General features: G+C 46.0%; 1 protein-coding gene across 1 annotated transcript in view; it reads left to right on the top strand.

The window, feature by feature from the left end:
• LOC141147927 (transmembrane protease serine 9-like) overlaps positions 1–21682 on the top strand; it is a 57726-nt gene extending 36044 nt beyond the window's left edge. The window contains exons 6-10 of the mRNA XM_073635085.1: positions 11257–11289; positions 11398–11599; positions 13479–13750; positions 14532–14701; positions 19529–21682. Coding sequence (XP_073491186.1) covers positions 11257–11289; positions 11398–11599; positions 13479–13750; positions 14532–14701; positions 19529–19741 — 890 coding nt within the window. The 3' untranslated portion in view covers positions 19742–21682. The remainder of the gene's footprint in view (positions 1–11256; positions 11290–11397; positions 11600–13478; positions 13751–14531; positions 14702–19528) is intronic.
• The last annotated feature ends 237 nt before the right edge of the window (positions 21683–21919 follow it).

Genomic DNA, 21919 nt, shown 5'->3' with positions numbered 1-21919 from the left:
CTGCACAGTGTTCAGCTAAAGCTACAACAAGTTAGTGTAGTGCGACCTCTGCACAGTGTTCAGCTAAAGCTACAAGTTAGTGTAGTGCGACCTCTGCACAGTGTTCAGCTAAAGCTACAAGTTAGTGTAGTGCGACCTCTGCACAGTGTTCAGCTAAAGCTACAAGTTAGTGTAGTGCAACCTCTGCACAGTGTTCAGCTAAAGCTACAACAAGTTAGTGTAGTGCGACCTCTGCACAGTGTTCAGCTAAAGCTACAAGTTAGTGTAGTACGACCTCTGCACAGTGTTCAGCTAAAGCTACAAGTTAGTGTAGTGCGACCTCTGCACAGTGTTCTGCTAAAGCTACAAGTTAGTGTAGTTTGACCTCTGCACAGTGCTCAGCTAAAGCTACAAGTTAGTGTAGTGCGACCTCTGCACAGTGTTCAGCTAAAGCTACCTGTAGAAGATTGGTGGTGTTTTTCTGATCCTATCACTACCGCAGGCAGTTACATTATTTACACGTTAGTGTAGTGCGACCTTGGCACAGTGTTCAGCTAAAGCTACAAGTTAGTGTAGTGCAACCTCTGCACAGTGTTCAGCTAAAGCTACCTGTAGAAGATTGGTGGTGTTTTTCTGATCCTATCACTACCGCAGGCAGCTACATTATTTACACGTTAGAGTAGTGCGACCTTGGCACAGTGTTCAGCTAAAGCTACAAGTTAGTGTAGTGCGATCTCTGCACAGTGTTCAGCTAAAGCTACAAGTTAGTGTAGTGCGACCTCTGCACAGTGTTCAGCTAAAGCTACAAGTTAGTGTAGTTTGACCTCTGCACAGTGCTCAGCTAAAGCTACAAGTTAGTGTAGTGCGACCTCTGCACAGTGTTCAGCTAAAGCTACAAGTTAGTGTAGTGCGACCTCTGCACAGTGTTCAGCTAAAGCTACCTGTAGAAGATTGGTGGTGTTTTTCTGATCCTATCACTACCGCAGGCAGCTACATTATTTACACGTTAGTGTAGTGCGACCTCGGCACAGTGTTCAGTAAAGCTACAAGTTAGTGTAGTGCAACCTCTGCACAGTGTTAAGCTAAAGCTACAAGTTAGTGTAGTGCGACCTCTGCACAGTGTTCAGCTAAAGCTACAAGTTAGTGTAGTGCGACCTCTGCACAGTGTTTAGCTAAAGCTACCTGTAGAAGATTGGTAGTGTTTTTCTGATCCTATCACTACCACAGGCAGCTACATTATTTACATGTTAGTGTAGTGCAACCTCGGCACAGTGTTCAGCTAAAGCTACAAGTTAGTGTAGTGCGACCTCTGTACAGTGTTCAGCTAAAGCTACAAGTTAGTGTAGTGCGACCTCTGCACAGTGTTCAGCTAAAGCTACAAGTTAGTGTAGTGCAACCTCTGCACAGTGTTCAGCTAAAGCTACAAGTTAGTGTAGTGCGACCTCTGCACAGTGTTCAGCTAAAGCTACCTGTAGAAGATTGGTGGTGTTTTTCTGATCCTATCACTACCGCAGGCAGCTACATTATTTACACATTAGTGTAGTGCGACCTCGGCACAGTGTTCAGCTAAAGCTACAAGTTAGTGTAGTGCGACCTCTGCACAGTGTTTAGCTAAAGCTACCTGTAAAAGATTGGTGGTGTTTTTCTGATCCTATCACTACCGCAGGCAGCTACATTATTTACACGTTAGTGTAGTGCGTCCTCTGCACAGTGTTCAGCTAAAGCTACAAGTTAGTGTAGTGCGACCTCTGCACAGTGTTCAGCTAAAGCTACCTGTAGAAGATTGGTAGTGTTTTTCTGATCCTATCACTACCACAGGCAGCTACATTATTTACATGTTAGTGTAGTGCAACCTCGGCACAGTGTTCAGCTAAAGCTACAAGTTAGTGTAGTGCGACCTCTGTACAGTGTTCAGCTAAAGCTACAAGTTAGTGTAGTGCGACCTCTGCACAGTGTTCAGCTAAAGCTACAAGTTAGTGTAGTGCGACCTCTGCACAGTGTTCAGCTAAAGCTACAAGTTAGTGTAGTGCGACCTCTGCACAGTGTTCAGCTAAAGTTACCTGTAGATGATTGGTGGTGTTTTTCTGATCCTATCACTACCGCAGGCAGCTACATTATTTACACATTAGTGTAGTGCGACCTCGGCACAGTGTTCAGCTAAAGCTACAAGTTAGTGTAGTGCGACCTCTGCACAGTGTTTAGCTAAAGCTACCTGTAGAAGATTGGTGGTGTTTTTCTGATCCTATCACTACCGCAGGCAGCTACATTATTTACACGTTAGTGTAGTGCGTCCTCTGCACAGTGTTCAGCTAAAGCTACAAGTTAGTGTAGTGCGACCTCTGCACAGTTTTCAGCTAAAGCTACATGTAGAAGATTGGTGGTGTTCTCATACTAATAATACTACAGATAGGCAGTTGATTTTGCTAGCTGCAGTATCAGTATATATATATATTTAGAGGCAACAGTGCTGGTCGTGGAGACGGTGCATCCTCATCAGCACGTGGCCGTGGGACACGCTTGGCCTTTTTTCGGCAGCTGGCTGTGTTGAGTCGCAACATGCGGAAGACTTGGTCGAGTGGATGACCAAGCCGTCCTCATCCTCCTCATCCTCTCCCACTCATGCTCAGGGTACTTTGTCTTGCAAAGCAGCTGCCAACCCGGCCTCTTCCCTCGGCTCAATGGAATCAGTCACTCCTTCCCTAGCCCCACCATGTCCTCCTGAGGAGTCCCCAGAAATGTTTGACCACAGTGTTGGGTGCATGCTCCAGGAAGATGCCCAGCGTTTTGAAGGCTCCGATGATGGTACTCAGCTAGAGGAAGGCAGTAACGTGAGCCCAGTCGGGGGGGTGCCCAAGAAGGACAGCAATCTGGCAGTCATGTTGCCCCTGCTGAAGCATACTGCCAGGTTTGCTCCAGTGATGAGGAGGGAGGGGATGATGAGGTCACTGACTCCACGTGGGTGCCTGATAGAAGAGAGGAGGAGGAGGAGGCACATCACCAACAAGGCAGCTTAAGGGCAGCACACTGACTGCATCACACCGCAAAGCTCCGCATGTGCAGGGCGCTGCTGTCTCTGCGTGTTATTCCAAAAGTTCTTTGGTGTGGGCCTCTTTTGAGATGAGTGCATCAGATCGCACTGCTGCTATTTGCAACATATGTCTCAAGCGTATCTTGCGTGGCCAAAACATCTCCCGCTTGGGCACCACATGCTTGACCAGACATATGTTGACCTGCCGTGCAGTTCTTTGGCAAGGGTACCTAAAAGACCCACACCAAAGAACAAAGAGGACCTCTCCTTGCTCCTCATCAGCTGAGATCTCCAACCCCACTATACCTTTAGTCCTCTCCGAGACCTGCACTGAGAGGAATGAAGGTGTAGAATTAGGTGTGTCACAGCCAAGTACTTGTGGGCAATATGCTATCGATACACCGACGTCAGATTGTACCAGGCAAATTTCCCTGCCCCAGCTGCTGCACCGCCGAAAGAAGTTTGCTCCCAGCCATCCACATGCCCGGCGGTTGAATGCTAGCTTGGCAAAATTGCTAGCACTTCAACTGCTACCTTTTCAATTGGTAGACTCTGCCCCCTTCTGTGAGTTTGTGGAATGTGCGGTTCCTCAGTGGCTGGTACCCAAACGCCACTTTTTCTCACGGAAGGCGATTCTGGCTCTCTACCGGCATGTGGAAGGCAATGTCCATGCCTCGCTGGACAGGGCGGTCAGTGGTAAGGTGCATATTACCGCTGACTCATGGTCCAGCAGGCATGGACAGGGACATAACCTAAGTTTCACGGCGCGTTGGGTGACTCTGCTGGCAGCTGGGAAGGATGCAAGACAAGGTGCAGTAGTGTTGGAGGTTGTTCCGCCACCACGCCTCCAAAATGCTACTACTGGTGATTCTGACACACCTCTCTCCTCCACTTCCTCCTCTTCTTCCTCCTCCATGGCCTCTTCCTGTGCTTTGTCCTCGGAACCAGCGGTGCTCCGTAGGCGTTCAAGGGGCTACGCAACTATGCAGGCCAAAAGATGCCATGCGGTGCTTGAGCTGGTGTGCTTGGGGGACAGGATCCAAACTGGAGCAGAGGTTCTGTCAGCTCTGCAGGGGCAGGTTCAGAGCTGGTTGATGCCACACCAACTTAAGGCAGGAATGGTGGTTTGCGACAATGGCACCAACCTCTTCTCCGCCCTCCGACAGGAACAAATGACCCATGTACCCTGTTTGGCTCACGTCCTTAACTTGGTGGTGCAGCGGTTCTTGGGCAGGTACCCGGGCTTACAGGATGTCCTGAGGCAGGCCAGGAAAGTCTGTGTGCATTTCCGCCGGTCATATAATGCCAGTGCTCAGCTGGCTGACCTCCAAAAGGAATTTAACCTGCCCAAGAACCGCCTAATCTGTGACATGCTCACCAGGTGGAACTCAACGTTGGCCATGCTGCAGCAGCTGCACACACAGCAGAGGGCCATCAATGAGTACCTTTGCGACTATGGCACCAGGTCAGGGTCAGGGGAGCTTGGTTTTTTTTCCCCACGCCAGTGGGCCATGATCAGGGATGCATGCACTGTCCTGTCACCATTTGAGGAGGCCAAGAGGATGGTGAGCAGTGACAGTGCATGCGTCAGTGACACTGTCCCCCTTGTCCACCTGTTGGAGCACACGCTGCATGGAATAATGGACAGGGCACTTGAGGCAGGGCAGAGGCAGGAAGAGGAGGACTTCCTTAGCTCTCAAGGCCCTCTTTATCCAGACAGTGTTCCTGCGTGCCCGCTGATCACACAGGATGAAGAGGAGGAGGAAGAGGAGGATTGTGTCAGCATGGAGGTGGAGCCTGGCACTCAGCATCAGCAGCAGTCTTTAAGGGATCATTTACAGTCTCAAGAAACCCATGGACTTGTAGGTGGCTGGGAGGAGGTGGCTGTGGATCATGTCGTCCTTAGTGACCCAGAGGACTCCAGACCGATTGCCTCAGCAAGCCTACGCTACATGGCCTCCCTGATCCTGCAAAGCCTGCGGAAGGATCCTTGTATTCGTGGTATCAAGGAGAGGGATCAATACTGGCTGGCAACCCTCCTTGATCCAAGTTACAAGGGTAAGGTTGCGGACCTTATCTTGCCGTCGCAGAGAGCAGAGGATGAAACATCTTCGGGAGGCCTTGCAGAAAGGTCTGTGCAACGCGTTCCCAGAGACTGGGAGGTTACAAACTCCTGTTCCTGGACAACGTGTTGCTGAGGCTTCAGTCAGTCAAAGAAGGAGCGGTGGAGAAGGTGGCCGTCTGACCGATGCGTTCAGACAATTTTTTAGTCCGCAGCCCCAAGGTATGATCGGTTCCAGCAATCATAGCCTGCGTCTGTTTTACATGGTGCAGGAATACCTAGGGGCAAGATCTGACTTGGACACCTTTCCCACCGAAAATCCTCTGGGTTACTGGGTCTTGAGAATGGATCACTGGCCAGAGCTTGCACAGTATGCAATTGAGCTACTGGCCTGTCCTGCATCCAGTGTTCTTTCAGAACGCACATTCAGTGCTGCTGGAGGTTTTGTAACCGATCACAGGGTGCGCCTGTCCACCGACTCGGTCGATCGACTGACCTTCATAAAAATGAATCAGTCTTGGATCACCACCAGCTACCAAGCACCTAATGCTGATGTAACTGAATAATTTTTTCTGAAATGTCAGATCCCTTCAAGACTGCCTATGCTGATGCTGAGTGACTATCCTGTTATGCTGAGTGACTATCCTCTTCCTCCTCAATGATCATGCTGATAGCTTGTAAGAATATTTTTGGTTCTGGGCGCCGCCACCAGTGGCTAAGGCCCAATTTTTCAGCCCCTGTTTAAAAGGGGCGTGTAATTACAATTTTTTGATGCAATATTTTGCAAGGAGGGTTCGTTGCTGCACTCAACTAGAGTATTTGTGAGGGGTTGCAGTGTTGTGGCACTAGCACCAGTGCCTAAGGCCCAATTTTTCAGCCCCTGTTTAACAGGGGCGTGTAATTACAATTTTTGATGCAATACTTTGCAGCAGGGCTTGTTCCTGCGTTCCAACTAGAGTATCTGTGAGGTGTTGCAGTGTTGTGGCACCAATACCAGTGCCTAAGGCCCAATTTTTCAGCCCCTGTTTAGCAGGGGCGTGTAATTACAATTCTTGATCTAATATCTCACAGCAGGGCCCGTTTCTGCGCCCACCAAGAGTAACTGTGAGGACTTACAGTGTTGTGGCAACACCACCACCACCAAACGCCCAATTTTTCTGCCCCTGTTCAACAGGTGCATGTAATTACAATTCTTGATCTAATATTTCACAGCAGGGCCCTGTGAGGGCTTACAGTGTTGTGGCCACAACAACACCTAAGGCCCCAATTTCTGCAGAGTATATAGGGCAGGCCCCTACTTTCAAACATCCAACTTACAAACGACTCCTACTTGCAAACGGAAGGAGACAACAGGAAGTGAGATGAAATCTACCTCTAGGAAGGAAAACTCTCTCCTGTAAGAGTTAATATGGGAAAAACGTGTCTCCTCTCCACTGATGCTTTCCAATCCTTGTTTCACTAAAAACCCCAAATTGTCTAAAAACATTTGTCATTGGGACAGAAAGTGAGGTGAAATCTTCTGAAGAGGAGGAGCACAGACAGCAAAACAAATGTCACAGGGGTGATAACCCTTCCCTATGTTTTCCAAAAAGCTTAAAATAGATTTTTTGGCTGGAGCTAAACACGTTAAAAATGTACCAGTTCAAAATTACAAACAGATTCTACTTAACAACAAACCTACAGTCCCTGTCTTGTTTGCACCGCCTGTATACTGCTGTTCAGAGGTCCTGGGGGCCCCACACCTTTCCTTTTTTTAATTTGGGTGCGGGATTCACCTTAATAGCCATACAAGACCCAAAGGGCCTGGTAATGGACTGGGGGGTACTCATGCCGTTTGTCTCATTGATTTTCATCCATATTGCCAGGACCCGACATTACATTAAAGCCGCAAGCAGTTTTAAATGACTTTTATTCCTTTAAAAATGTCATTTGGTGCAGGGACTGTTCTAAACACGGGAAACATGCGCCACTTTACAGGCATACTATAGACACCCCCCAGGTACGATATTTAAAGGAATATTTCACTTTTTTTTTTCACTTTAAGCATCATTAAAATCACTGCTTCCGAAAAAACGGACGTTTTTAAAAGTTTTTTTTGCATTGATACATGTCCCCTGGGGCAGGACCCGGGTCCCCAAACCCTTTTTAGGACAATACCATGCAAATTAGCCTTTAAAGCACTTTTGATTTAGAACATTCGAGTCCCATAGACTTCAATGGGGTTCTAACGTTCGTGCGAATTTTCGGTCCGTTCGCGGGTTCTGGTGCAAACCGAACCGGGGGGGGGGGGGGGGTGTTCGGCTCATCCCTAGTGCCTGTATATATGGAGTAGATAAAGAAGCTGCAGGAGATAAGAATAAGGATAAAAAAACACGAATACAAAAAAAATAAAAGGCCGTTGCTTTACCACACTAAACGCCACCCAGTTAGGGTTCAGATTTATTTTATCTGCTTGCCGCCCGCCCACCGTCAAATGACGGTGGGGCAGTGTGGCTCTCGTTCTGGGATGACGTCATATGACGGGGGCGCACAGCACAGTGATTGCGGCCGCGCCGTGTTGCTAGGACACGGCGCTACTCCCATCTCTGTAAAGAGCTGCGTGCGTGGCTTTTTAACCATGTGATTGGCTGTGCCCAATCACAGCCGGTCACATGTAAACAAGGAAGTGCCAGTAATCAGCACTCCTTGCCTCACACTGACAGAGTGTGAGGAGAGGAGAGCCGATCAGCGGCATCTCCACGCAGGGGGACATTTAGAAATCATCAGTGCCCTGATTACAATATTGAAATATAGTGTCACAAATCAGTGCCCACCATTGCCCACCAATGCCAGCTATCAGTGCCCACAAGTGCCACCAATAAGTGCCCATTAGCGATGTCAGTCAGTGCTGGAAATCAGTGCCACCTATCAGTGCTGCCCATCAATGCCCATCACTGCTGTCAATCAATGCCCATCAGTGTTGCCCATCAGTGCCACCCATCAATGCCCATCAGTGCCCATCAGGCTATCCTTGCCTCCTATCAGTGCCCACCAGTGCAGCCTATCAGTGCCAACCAGTGCCACCTATTAGTGCCCATCAGTGCCACCTAACAGTGCCCATCAGTGCCGCCTATCAATGCTCATCAGTGCCACATATCAGTGCCACCTATCAGTGCCCATAAGTGCCACCTCATCAATGCCCACCAGTTCAGCCTATCAGTACCCATCAGTGCCGCCTCATCAGCGCACATCAGTGAAGGTGAAAAATTACTTAATTACAAAATTTACTAACAGAAAAAAAGTAAAAAACTTTTTTTTTCTAAATTTTTGGTCTTTTTTTTGTTTTTGTAAAAGATAAAAAACCCAGCAGTGATTAAATACCACCAAAAGAAAGCTCTATTTGTGTGAAGAAAATTATAAAACATTTGTTTGGGTACAGTGTAGCACGACCGCGCAATTGTCATTCAAAGTGCGACAGTGCTGAAAGCTGAAAAATGGCCCGGGGCAAGAAGGGTGTAAGTGCCTGGTAGGCAAGTGGTTAAACAGGAAAAAAGAGAGACCATGAAATCTTGAAATGAGCTCTGCCTCTGTTGGTGAATTCTTTGCAACCCAACCCAGCTAAAGGCAGGAAATTGACCATAAAAAAAAAATTTCCACAGTTGAACGTCACTATCGCTCTTCTGTTGTATCAGTTGCTCAGCAGGTAATTCTACTTGTTATAACCTGTTATGTGAGGAACAACGTTTGTCCTGCAGTCCTCTATGGAGTTGTCCATCTGTGTGTGTTATTGTTATGGTTATTACGCACATTAAGGACTGACCCTGGACAAGTCTGGCAGGTTTCAGCCTCCTCATGTAGGTCTTAGTTTGCTTAGTCCACCAGATCTTCTTGAGGGGGATTCAGCACCTTTCAGAAGGCTGTATCTCCACCGACCTCACCATGTCACCTGGATAAAATGTGAAGTTTAGAACTAAAGATTGGGTTTATGGTCAGACTCGGACAACACAAAGCCACCTGAGACGTCATGACTTCTGTGCAAGCTCTGTTGGTGTTGGTCGGTAAGTTGCCTTTTTTTCTAGGAGACTCTCAACTATAACTTGAACTGTAAGTTACCATTACAGGCTGATTACAACAAACACTTCCAGGATCTGTTGGGTTTAATCAAAGTATAATGTTAAACCCTCAGTGTGACATCGCTCTTTCTGTTAAGCGTCATGTAACTAGTAATAAACATAAAGTTATTTCCTTTATTTTGACCCAAAGTTTTTTTTTTTTTTTGTCTCTGTAGTTCATTCCCAAAACTTCCAGTCATGGACTGCGCACTGTGTGTCTTCATGAGTCGGGACTTCATGCCCCATTAAGAGAATTCAGACGCAGTCATACAACATAATGTGTTAAAAAAAAGACTGTTTTGGATATTATTTTGTGATAGTATAATTTGCTTAAGTTTCTTTATGTAGAATGCACAGTGCATATACCTGTGAAAAACAGGTACCCCCCCCCCCCTCAAAAAAAAAAAATGCCAAATGTAGCGGTTGAGGGAGGAGTTCTGCCTTAACCACATCCCGCCCCCAGCCTATAGCAGAATGACGGCCAGGAGATTCATTATCCTGACTGGACATCATATGATGTCCAGCAGAACAAGCCACTCGTGCACCCTGGGGGCACGCAGCGCGGCGATCGTTAGTGCTGTGTGACGCTCCGACACGCCACATCTCAGATCACTGTAAAGAGCCTATGAAGTAGGTCCTTTACCACATGATCAGCTGTGTCCAATCACAGATGATCACTGCGTTACTAAGACGTGCTCGTTATCGGCATTCCTCTATTCGCGCTGACAGGGTGGCTCTTCTTACGGGGAAATCTGCACTGATAATCAATGCAGTGATTATCAGTGCAGCCCCCTCAGCGGTGCCCACCTGTGATGCCACCAGTGCCAAAAAGTGCCCACCTGTGATGCCAATCAGTGCCCATCAGGGATGCCTAGCAGCAATGTCTGTCATGGCTTCCTCATCATTGCTGCCTATCAGTGCTGCCCATCAGTGCCACTTATCAGTGCCCATCAGTGCCACCCATCAATGCCACTTATTAGTGCCCATGAGTGCCGCCCATCAGTGCTGCCTATCAGTGCCGCCCATCAGTACCATTTATCAGGGCCCATCAGTGCCGCCCATCAGTGCCACCTATCAGTGCTGCCCATCAGTGCCGCCCAGCAGTGCCACCTATTAGTGCCTATTATTGCCATCTATAGGTGTCCATCAGTAGTGCCTATCAGTGCCGCCCATCAGTGCTGCCCATCAGTGCTATTTATCAGGGCTCATCAGTGCCACCCATCAGTGCCACCTATTAGTTCCCATTATTGCCATCTATCAGTGTCCATCAGTGCCACCTACCAGTGCCTATCAGTGCTGCATATCAGTGCCCATCAGTGCTACATATTAGTGCCCATCAGTGCTGCATATCAGTGCCTCCTCATCAGTGCCCTTAAGTGCTGCATATCAGTGCCCATCAGTGCTGCATATCAGTGCCTCCTCATCAGTGCCCATCAGTGCTGCATATCAGTGCCCATCAGTGCTGCATATTAGTGCCTCCTCATCAGTGCCCATCAGTGCTGCATATCAGTGCCCATCAGTGCTGCATATCAGTGCCCATCAGTGCTGCATATCAGTGCCCATCAGTGCTGCATATCAGTGCCTCCTCATCAGTGCCCATCAGTGCTGCATATCAGTGCCTCCTCATCAGTTCCACCTCATTAGTGAAGGAGAAGAATTACATATTTACAAAATTTTATAACGGAATCAAAGAAAAACATTTCAAAATTGTCTGTCTTTTTTAACTTGTTAAGCAAAAAATTAAAATACCACCAAAAGAAAGCTATATTTGTGGGGAAAAAATGATAAAAAATGTCATATGGGTTCAGTGTTGCATTAATGAGTAATTGTCATTCAAACTGTGACAGCGCAGAAAGCTGAAAATTGGCCTGGGCGGGAAGGGGGTGAAAGTCCCCGGTACTGAAGTGGTTGGGCTAAATTAGAGAAAGTTGATATAAAATGTATCATTTATAAATCATCATTTATTATTATAAATGATAATTGCATAATGTATTATGTATATAACAAAGTATAGTAATATTATTTATTAATATAAATTATAATTATTACATTAAATTATAATTACTGTATAAAATTATAATTTACCATTTCCATAGCTATCGTCTTATTTCATTCTGAATTACAGAAAGGTAATTAGCAATAAAATGTTATGAAATGATTTCCAAATTATTTGTGAAAATTACATTTTGTATCAGCGTGGTGTGAAATGACCACATCCATTATGATTTCCTCCACAGTTTTGCAGCAGTTCAGCAGCTCAGCCGGGCAGTCCTCGACCTGCGGATCTCCATCGGTGTCGGCGCGAATTGTCGGTGGCACAGCGGCGGCGGAAGGGGCGTGGCCATGGCAGGTCAGCCTGCGATATCTGGACAGCCATGTCTGTGGGGGGTCCCTGATCAGCAGCAAGTCAATTCTCACTGCTGCTCACTGCCTTCAGTAGTAAGTTCCTGTATTACCCCATAGATACAGCGGGAGGGCTCAATACACGTTCTGGGATTGAAGGGGATTTTATTATTCTTTTTTTCATGAGATGTACAATATGTTACTGTGAACATAGTAAAGAGTAGATGAGTAGAGCGGGGCGAATTAGAACTTCTGCCAGTTTTTTATTGTTAGAGAATCTGGGATGAGAATGCCAAGGACAGAAGGTCACAAGAAATACCCAACACGTTTTGGGGCTCACCAGCCCCCTTCATCAGGGCTTGTGTTGTAGGCTGAGCCGGAATAAATAAATGTTATCTAGACTAATGTATCATCATATCCAATTTTTTATTTTTTGGACCAGCCTGCTAAACTCCCCCCCAAAACATTCACACCTAATAGCACAAATTCTCTACCCCTAAAATTTCCCTTCCTAGTATACATCTTCCACCCCCCCACTTTAAATCCCCCCTCCAAGCACAATCCCTCCCCCCAATCTCCCTTCCAGCACAAATTCCCACCTTCTAGCACAAATCCCCCGCTCCTAGCACAAATCGTCTTCCCCCACTCCCCCTCCCAACACAAATTCCCCCCAATCCCCCCTCCAAGCACAATCCCTCCCCTCAATCCCCCTTCCAGCGCAAATTCCCCCCTCCTAGCACAAATCCCCCGCTCCTAGCACAAATCATCTTCCCCCACTCCCCCTCCCAACACAAATTCCCCCCAATCCCCCCTCCAAGCACAATCCCTCCCCCGAATCCCCCTTCCAGCGCAAATTCCCCCCTCCTAGCACAAATCCCCCGCTCCTAGCACAAATCATCTTCCCCCACTCCCCCTCCCAACACAAATTCCCCCCAATCCCCCCTCTAAGCACAATCCCTCCCCCCAATCCCCCTTCCAGCACAAATTCCCCCCTCCTAGCACAAATCTTCTTCCCCCACTCCCCCACAGCACAAATTCCCCCCAATCCCCCCTCCAAGAAAAATCCCTCCCCCCAATCCCCCTCCCAGAACAAATTCCCTCCCTCCTAGCACAAATTCCCCCCTTCTAGCACAAATCTTCTTCCCCCACTCCCTCCCAGCACAAATTCCCCCCAATCCCCCCTCCAAGCAAAATCCCTCCCCCCAATCTCCCTCCCAGAACAAATTCCCCCCTCCTAGCACAAATCCCCCCCTCCTAGCACAAATCGTCTTCCCCCACTCCCCCTCCCAACACAAATTCCCCCCAATCCCCCCTCCAAGCACAATCCCTCCCCCCAATCCCCCTCCCAGAACAAATTCCCCCCTCCCAACCCAAATTCCCCCCAATCCCCCCTCCAAGCACAATCCCTCCAACCCAATCCCCCTGCCAGCACAAATCCCCCCTCCTAGCTTAAATCTTCTTCCCCCACTCCCCCTCCCAGCACAAATTCCCCCCAATCCCCCTCCAAGTACAATCCCTCCCCCCAATCCCCCTCTCAGAACAAATTCCCTCTCCTAGCATAAATCTTATCCCCCCCAACACAAATTCCCCAAAATCACCACTCTTAGCACCACCCCAAATTTCCCCTCCTGAAACAATACTTACCCCCTGCCATCCCCCAAATTCCCCCTTCCAACACAAATCCCCTCCCTCCCCCCATCTCCCTGTGGCATCCACTCACTTCACATAATACCACAGTGCCCACCCCTCTTGTCCCGGCCCTGCTGGCAGGATCACCAGATGAAAACAAACCAGAAAAAAGCCTGAAAATAGAAAAAAAAAATGCAGCCACCACATTTAAGGAGGGGTAAGCTGCAACTATGTTTAAATTTTTTTGTTCCTGGGTTTAGATACACATTTGCCAGAAAAATCCAAGCTTCTGTAGCTGTTAAAAGAAAATCTACTTCTGTGTATTATCATAATTTTTCTTTTTCAGCTCAAAGTCTCCTGCTGACTACCAAGTGTCTCTCGGCACCTATAAACTGTCACAGTATAACTCAAATGCGGTCGTCTCCAAGGTGCAAAGGATCCTTATTAATTCCACATACCAGTCTTCTGTTACCGGGGGCGACATCGCTCTCTTGAGACTCTCCAAGTCCATCACCTTCACCAACTTCATCCAACCCATCTGTCTGCCCTCAGCCTCCATCACCTTCTACCCCAACATGTCGTGCTGGGTAACCGGATGGGGCAATGTTGCCTCTGGAGGTGAGTCTGAGAGCCCGGGGTCATGGTCACAACTACAGATGTAAAGGATTGTTGGCCAATCCTCCGTTCTTCCACTCTGGTGGAAGAGTTTCTCCTTCATTTTTTGTGTGATAAATGCCGAAAAGAAGTCTCCACTGCATGTCTGCTAAGGTATTTTGTGCGCATTCCCAACAGGGGCAGACTGGGCCGGAAAGGGGGGGAATTGCCCCCCCCACCGGCCACTCTAATGCCCCGTAAAAAGGCTGCATCACATCCGCCGCAGTCATTCCATTTGTCCTTTCATGAAAAGGACGGAGGTTAAGTCACTGACTGGAGTTGGAAGACGGCTTTTTATTGAGGTGGAGCATTGTTATAAAAATTATACCGTTATTGTATATTGAAACATGACAGGTTACTAAGAGGTCCACTTTAAGTCTCTGTGGAGAACTACTGGTGTAGAATTTGCAAAAATGGAGTCTCTTTTTCAACCCATTGGTTCCCAGCTAGATGAAAATGTATGGGTTTTGGGTGATCATGGCCTCCAAATGATGTAGATCAGGGATCTCCAAACTTTGGCCCTCCAGCTGTTGTGGAACTACACATCCCATGTGGCATTGTAAAACTCCGACATTCACAGACATGACTAGGCATGACGGGAATTGTAGTTGGAGGGCCATAGTTTGGAGACCCCTGATGTAGATTGTTTATCAAGCTATAAATGGTTTCCAGAATCGCACATTGCCACGCTGAGTTAGCTCATGAACTAGCAACCACAATAATGTCTTTCTTATTTGTTCCACAGTTGTCCTACCAGCCCCAAAGACCCTCCAGCAAGTAATGACCCCCTTTATTAGCAGAGACACCTGTGACCAGTGGTACCATGAATATTCGGGAATCAGCTCCAGGGATTCCATAATTGCATCTGATCAGATCTGTGCTGGGTATATCGATGGGCAAAAAGACTCATGCCAGGTGGGTAAAAAGTCATAAGCCCTAAGGGAATGATCTGTACACTGTTTCATACACAATTTTTTTTTTTACTAAGGACAAAGTCCAGTTTTAAGTTATATTTCATGTTATACACATAACTAAGCATCGTTACATATATAATACCTTCTTACCGGAGTGCTTGTTCTGGCAGATGTTTTTTTTTTTTTAAATCAAATCCTTTTTATTATTTTATATGAAAACAACATTGACATAATACAGACAAAACCACAAAAATAGAAATCACACCAAACCAAACCCCCCAGACCACCCCCCTGCAACAAACCCCGCCATCCCACCACCCCCCCTCTCACTCAGAGTATATATGACACACGAAAAAAAAAGAATAACAATATCCAGTATTACAAAGTACACAGTACCCATTGGTTGACATGATACCCAAGTCATAGATTGAAGGCATCTAGACCAGATATCATCAAACTTATTCAGGGAGTTCCTTAGGGAATATGTATGCTTTTCAAAGAGAATGATCCTATTGAGATCTACAATCCAATCGGACACAGTCGGTGGATGTGGAGAGGTCCACTCAAGAGCAATCTGTCTACGGGCAACAAAAAGTGAGCTCCTTATAGTATTAGCAGTAGGGGAGGTGTAGATAGAGGTATCACAGTAACCCAATATACATATAAGCGGTTCACCCGGAATGTTAATATCCAATACTTTATTTAAGGTACCAATCACCTCCACCCAGTACCCAGTATCTTTGGAGTTTCGGACCTCGCCACAAAAGATGTATTAATGTACCTGTGTTACTGCATCTAGCACAGGCTGGCTCAGATTTCAGTCCAATTGCACAGAGTAACTGCGGAGTTCTATAGACCCTATGGAGAATAAAAATCTGGGTCAGTCTGTGTGATGGAGAAAGAGACACCCTGGACGAGAACCGGAGGACATCGTCCCAAATCTCCTCAGAGATGGGACCAATATCTTTCTCCCAACCAGCCCGAGAACGGATGGCAGATGTTTTATGGATGCGTTATAGCTATATAGTGTAGCACTACCCCTGGAGGGGCCACTGTAGATTAATAGGTTCTTTCCCAAGGCAGTGCAGAGGCAGCCAGGCACACAACTACAGTCCACTCACTTTGGCTCATTGTTCAGTCTAGGGGTTGTCCTTTTTAAAGTTTATTTGCTGGCAGAAATTTATAAGGGGATTAAGTGTGATGTGGGATACTCCAAAAGATCAACTGGAACAGTCTATGGGTTCATGGCTGAGGACCATGAATCAGAGGCGTAACTAGAACCTTCAGGGCCCCAGTACAAGAAACCATGAGGGGCCCCCGGCCAGGGCCATTCCCATTGATCCTGGGGCCCATTTATTATGGTCCCACAGCAGGCCCCCTTCCTGCTACCTTGGGGTCCCCCCCGGGGTGGTGGAACATCAGTGCACGGCCGCAAGGGCGACCTTTGCAACCCCGATAGTTTCGCCACTGGTGTCAGTAGTTTTTTTTTGAGACAGAGAATGGGGGTTGAGGACACCTCAATCTCCATCTCTGCAGCCTCAGCACCACAGAATCAATGAACAGGACTAGCTCTGTACAGAGCTTCCCTTTCATTCATACACTGAAGCATTGTAAATACAGCTATGCCGTAAACACAGTTAAGCAGGCGGAAAGTGGGAGGGGGGAACCCTGCTGTGGTGGGGGGGAGAGTGAGGGAGGGCAGGGGAGCACACAGGGGCTCAGGGTAGCAGGACAGATATAGGGAGGCAGTGGGGGTGGCATGTAGAACAAGAGATGCCCTCCATTTCCCTCCTGCAACCGCTGAATGTCTGCAGAAGGGAGAGCAGGAGAAGCGGGCATTCAGTGGCTGCATGGGGGGATCAGTTCCTCTACATGCCACCATCCCTCCTATCTAGCTTTACAGAGGGGCATCACGGGCCCCCTGGAGCATGGGGTCGGGTCACAGTCATGACCTCTGCGACCCCTGTACATACACCCCTGCCATAAAGTAGCTTTAGCACAGGTATAGACTGGAATAGTCTATAGCAGTGATGGCGAACCTTGGCACTCCAGATGTTTTTGAACTACATTTCCCATGATGCTCTTGCACTCTGCAGTGTAGTTGAGCATCATGGGAAATGTAGTTCCAAAACATCTGGAGTGCCAAGGTTCGCCATCACTGGTCTATAGGTTCATGGATTGGCAGCATGGAACAGTCTACAGGTTTATGCCTGGGGATCATAAAGTTTCTTTGGCACAGATATAGCTAGACTGGAAAAGTCTATGAGTTCATGGCTAGGGACCATGAACTAGCTTTAGCACAGGTAAAGGCAGATGGAACAGGCCACAGGTTCGCGGTTGGAGATCATGAAGTAGATTTGAAGTTCAGCACAGGAAGAAGGCGCTACTCACAGAATCCTGGAACAAGATCAGTCCATAGGTCTGGAGCCCTGAAGACAATCTCTTCAGGGCCCAGGACTATTTAACAGGATTCCAGCCACCATCTGTGCACACCTCCCAAGGGATTGGTTAGGCCATGCTCAATAATCAGGCTGGTCGTTTGACTTCTCCCTAGCAACCTAACCGGGAGGGTGCTACAATATATTTTATGGACTTATGTTACTACATTGTTTACATGAAATAGTTACATAATGGTTTAATTTTTATTGCTTGTTTAAAATAAAACCTGAAAGCGGGGTTCCACCCAAATTTTGAACAATATCTGTATGTATTCTCTTCCTTGCCTAGATGCTGACATGCCGTTTAAAAAAATTTAAATCGCCGTAATTACCTTTTATTTTTCTATTCTTCTTTGCACTTCCTGGTTCTCCTCCCATGGGAGTAGGCATGTTTCTAGCCTCTCCCAGACTCCTGGGAGCTAGTCTCAGGCTTCCCAGGATGCCACTGAGCATGTGCGGGAATGAGCGGTGAATGCTGGGAGCACAGCATTCACCACATCCAGGAAATAAATGCTTGTGAGCTTCAAATGCCCACAATGAAGATGGAAACCGCCTGCAGTGAATAATATAAGTTATTCTTTCTGACGAAATCTGACACAGGCGGACATATAACACAAAAATCCCACCAATAAATTAGCGCTTGCTCCAAATAATCAAAATATTAAGATGATGAGCTGCTAACACTGCAACCAGAATTATTGCACAACGGATCAACATATACAAAAACGTGTAGCGCTAAATGACAGAAAGGGCACCTTGGAAATAATGGGTTAGAAAGCCAATGCCTTGTATATATTGCGGCTGGAACGCAAATAATTATTCTCCTAGAAAAACTCTAAAGAGAAAACTGTTTATGAACTAATCAGTAAATTGAAAACTGAATGGATCATCGCTTGAAAGTGGTGTGGAAAGAACCTTCACCAGCATACGTCTTAGAGTCTTAGGAGTGGTAATATGTAGTGGATCAAAGACAGTCCTATTTAACTCTGTAGAATGTAGTATGAATGGACCAATTTCAAAATATCACACCACAGTGTCTTCACAAACATGCAATGCACTCGGATAGTATAGATGGAGGCTTACCGGAGGGTTTGAACCCAAGACAGTGTATACTGTAAGGGTCAAACCAGCTTTAATTGCTCCTTGGCAATAGTGAGAAGATCTTAGCAGCCTGAAGATGTCAAGGGAACTTTTCCGAAGGCGTATTTTCTCCAAACACAACAGAAGTCCTTACGTATGGCTCATAAAGGATATAAAAAGGACCACATAGTGTAATACCGTAGAAACCGTATTTATTAAAATGAAGAAATACACTTACATGATGTAGATGTTTAAAAAAGCGCTTGTAGATAAAAAGGGGCAGCAGTGGAGTCCTCCCGACGCGTTTCGTCTGAATAGACTTCGTCCTGGGGTCACCTTTATGAGCCATACGTAAGGACTTCTGTTGTGTTTGGAGAAAATACGCCTTCGGAAAAGTTCCCTTGACATCTTCAGGCTGCTAAGATCTTCCCACTATTGCCAAGGAGCAATTAAAGCTGGTTTGACCCTTACAGTATACACTGTCTTGGGTTCAAACCCTCCGGTAAGCCTCCATCTATACTATCCGAGTGCATTGCATGTTTGTGAAGACACTGTGGTGTGATATTTTGAAATTGGTCCATTCATACTACATTCTACAGAGTTAAATAGGACTGTCTTTGATCCACTACATATTACCACTCCTAAGACTCTAAGACGTATGCTGGTGAAGGTTCTTTCCACACCACTTTCAAGCGATGATCCATTCAGTTTTCAATTTACTGATTAGTTCATAAACAGTTTTCTCTTTAGAGTTTTTCTAGGAGAATAATTATTTGCGTTCCAGCCGCAATATATACAAGGCATTGGCTTTCTAACCCATTATTTCCAAGGTGCCCTTTCTGTCATTTAGCGCTACACGTTTTTGTATATGTGGACATATAACACACAATATGTGAGTATGTAATGCTGAGAAGTAAAGTTTGTGAATGAACTCAAAAAAAAAAAAAACCGATAGATAGGTGGACCCCCGCTTGAAGAAGGGGGGAGGCTTTTTTTTTTTTTAAAGGCAAAGGTTTTATTTGATGCTCTTAACCATTAAATATTTTTAAAAGTTCTTTACGTGAAATTAACTTTTCTACTAGTCTCTTCTCTGACACATTCAAGAATTTGCCATCTGGCAAACGCTTCATTGTTCGCTATCAGAGGGGTAGCTTGCCTAGGATGAGAAGGTCAACCCATACTATATTTCTATATCTGCTTACGGTCTATAAACCAGAACCATTTATGTCTATCGGTCCACACATCAGTAATTTTCACACCTGACAGTCAATACTACATGGATTCATTGCATATTAATTTGTATCTTGCAGGGTGACTCTGGAGGACCTCTGGTGTGTAAAGTTTCTGGGACCTGGTACCAGGCGGGAATTGTCAGCTGGGGTAGCGGATGTGCCGTGTCATACCGACCAGGCGTCTACACGTATGTGCCCCTCTATAGGGCCTGGATTGAGGAGAATGGAGTGCCAGCTCTTCTGCCCAGCATATACTCATTTATCCTCTCTTTGATAATATTGCTACATTAATTCCACAATATGACAACTGTTACCTGGAAGCAATTCATTAAAAAACAAATAAGGCAAAACTTTTTGAATAAAGTGTGGTTGGGTTATAACCTTCATGTCCTGTCCCATAGCCAAAATAGGAAGTGAGAGGAAATCCCGGCAAAGTGATGAAATCCCTGGTTTTCAACAGAACTATCCCCCCTCTATACCTGTTTTGGTTACAACCCAACATTTTCTTTCATTTTTACTTTCAGTGTTAATGGTCAAAAGAACAAATAGGTTTAGTTTAGTTATACCTTAATGAAGAATTGCAGGTAGGGCAATCCATACATCTAACTAAGTATATACTATACCTGTGGGATTCCTTTAGAATAGGGGTATCCATACTTTCTAAACAAAGGGCCAGTTTACTGTCCTTCAGACTTTGAGGGGGCCAATATAAGTCAAATATAACTGACATCGGTGGCAGTAAACAATGCCTCATCATCAGTAGTATTAATGGCGGGAACAGTTTTCCATCATTGGTGTCAATGGGAGGAATAGTGTCCCATCATTGGTGTCAGTGGGTGGAATAGTGTCCCATCATTGGTGTCAATGGGAGGAATAGTGTCCCATCATTGGTGTCAGTGGGTGGAATAGTGTCCCATCATTGGTGTCAGTGGATGGAATAGTGGACCATTGTTGGTGGCAGTAAACAATGCCTCATCATCAGTAGTATTAATGGCGGGAACAGTTTTCCATCATTGGTGTCAATGGGAGGAATAGTGTCCCATCATTGGTGTCAGTGGGTGGAATAGTGTCCCATCATTGGTGTCAATGGGAGGAATAGTGTCCCATCATTGGTGTCAGTGGGTGGAATAGTGTCCCATCATTGGTGTCAGTGGGTGGAATAGTGCCCCATTGTTGGTATCAGTGAGAGGAATAGTACCCCATTGTTGGTATCAGAGGAAGGAATTACGCACCACTGTTGGTGTCGGTAGGAGGAATAGGGCCTCCTATCAGTAGGAGGATTAGTACAGTCAGATAAAGGCAAGCAAAGCGCCGCATCTGGCCCCTGGGCCACCGCTTGGAGACCACTGCTCTAGAATATGGAAATCACTGTAATAGGCACCACTACTACATCGCTACTACCACAATCCGCACTTGCTTCTGGGTCCCTTGCCAAGCAACTGCCCCGCTGCTTTCTGAAAAGAGGAGGTTGGCCACTCAGCAAGGGTGTCATTCCGAGACCAGTTTGCATTTTCCCAATGAATGTAAATTGTTCTCTGACTGAACAAGGTAATGAAGTGGGGTCTTGGTAATCGGAGAAGTTTGCATTCATTAAGAAAATGCAAAGCATTCTTTGAATGACGTCCATGCCGAGTGGCCGACCTCCTGTGTTCACAATAGAACAGGGCAGCCTTTCAGCAAGAGAACCCTGAAGCAAGTGGAGATCAGTGTAGTAGTGGTGTAGTAGCAGCAGTGTCTAGACAGCGATTTCCAGATTCTAGAGTAGGATTTCTCAATCAGGGTTCCATGGAGCTCTAGGGTTCCTCCAGAGGTTTCCAGGGTTTCTTTAAGCAATGCCTTTCAGATAAGTTCCCATTGACAACATTGATCTTTTACAAGGGGAATTCTTTAAAAAAACACAAATGTAGGGTGCATTCTTCCCACAGACCATCACACTAATGTACCATGCATTGTAGATATAGTTATTTTTTAGAAGGGGGTTCCCTGAGACCAGAAAGTTATTTCAAGGGTTCCTTTGTGTTGAAAACATTGGGAAAGGCTAGTCTAGAGGGATCCCACAGGTATGGTATATTCATAGTTACATTGGTCCAAGCTGGACTATGTATAAAATATCTATACCTGGAATTCTTCTGTAAACTCACTAACTGTTTGAAAAATAATAACTAATAATTTGAGAATTTCAGAGAACCTGCCAGCATTTTTTTTTCTTAATTAAATATTATTTTTTTATGAACTTGCTAAATAAAACATTTTATTTTAACATAAAACGTGTTGGTTCAAGTAATTCCAAGGAATTAGAATAAGACACAAAAACTGTACATGTTTTTTGTTTTTAATAATTTTATTATATATTTATTTGCATTTTCATCAATGTAAAGTAAACAAGTACATTTATATAATTATGAAACACGAATTACACAAAAATCATAATATCTTAAATATCTCTAGAATATATCAAAGACAAATCTA

The sequence above is a fragment of the Aquarana catesbeiana genome, linkage group LG06 (assembly GCF_042186555.1).
Source record: "Aquarana catesbeiana isolate 2022-GZ linkage group LG06, ASM4218655v1, whole genome shotgun sequence".
Classification (NCBI taxonomy): Eukaryota; Metazoa; Chordata; class Amphibia; order Anura; family Ranidae; genus Aquarana; species Aquarana catesbeiana.
This window is presented reverse-complemented; position numbering and strand designations above follow the sequence as displayed.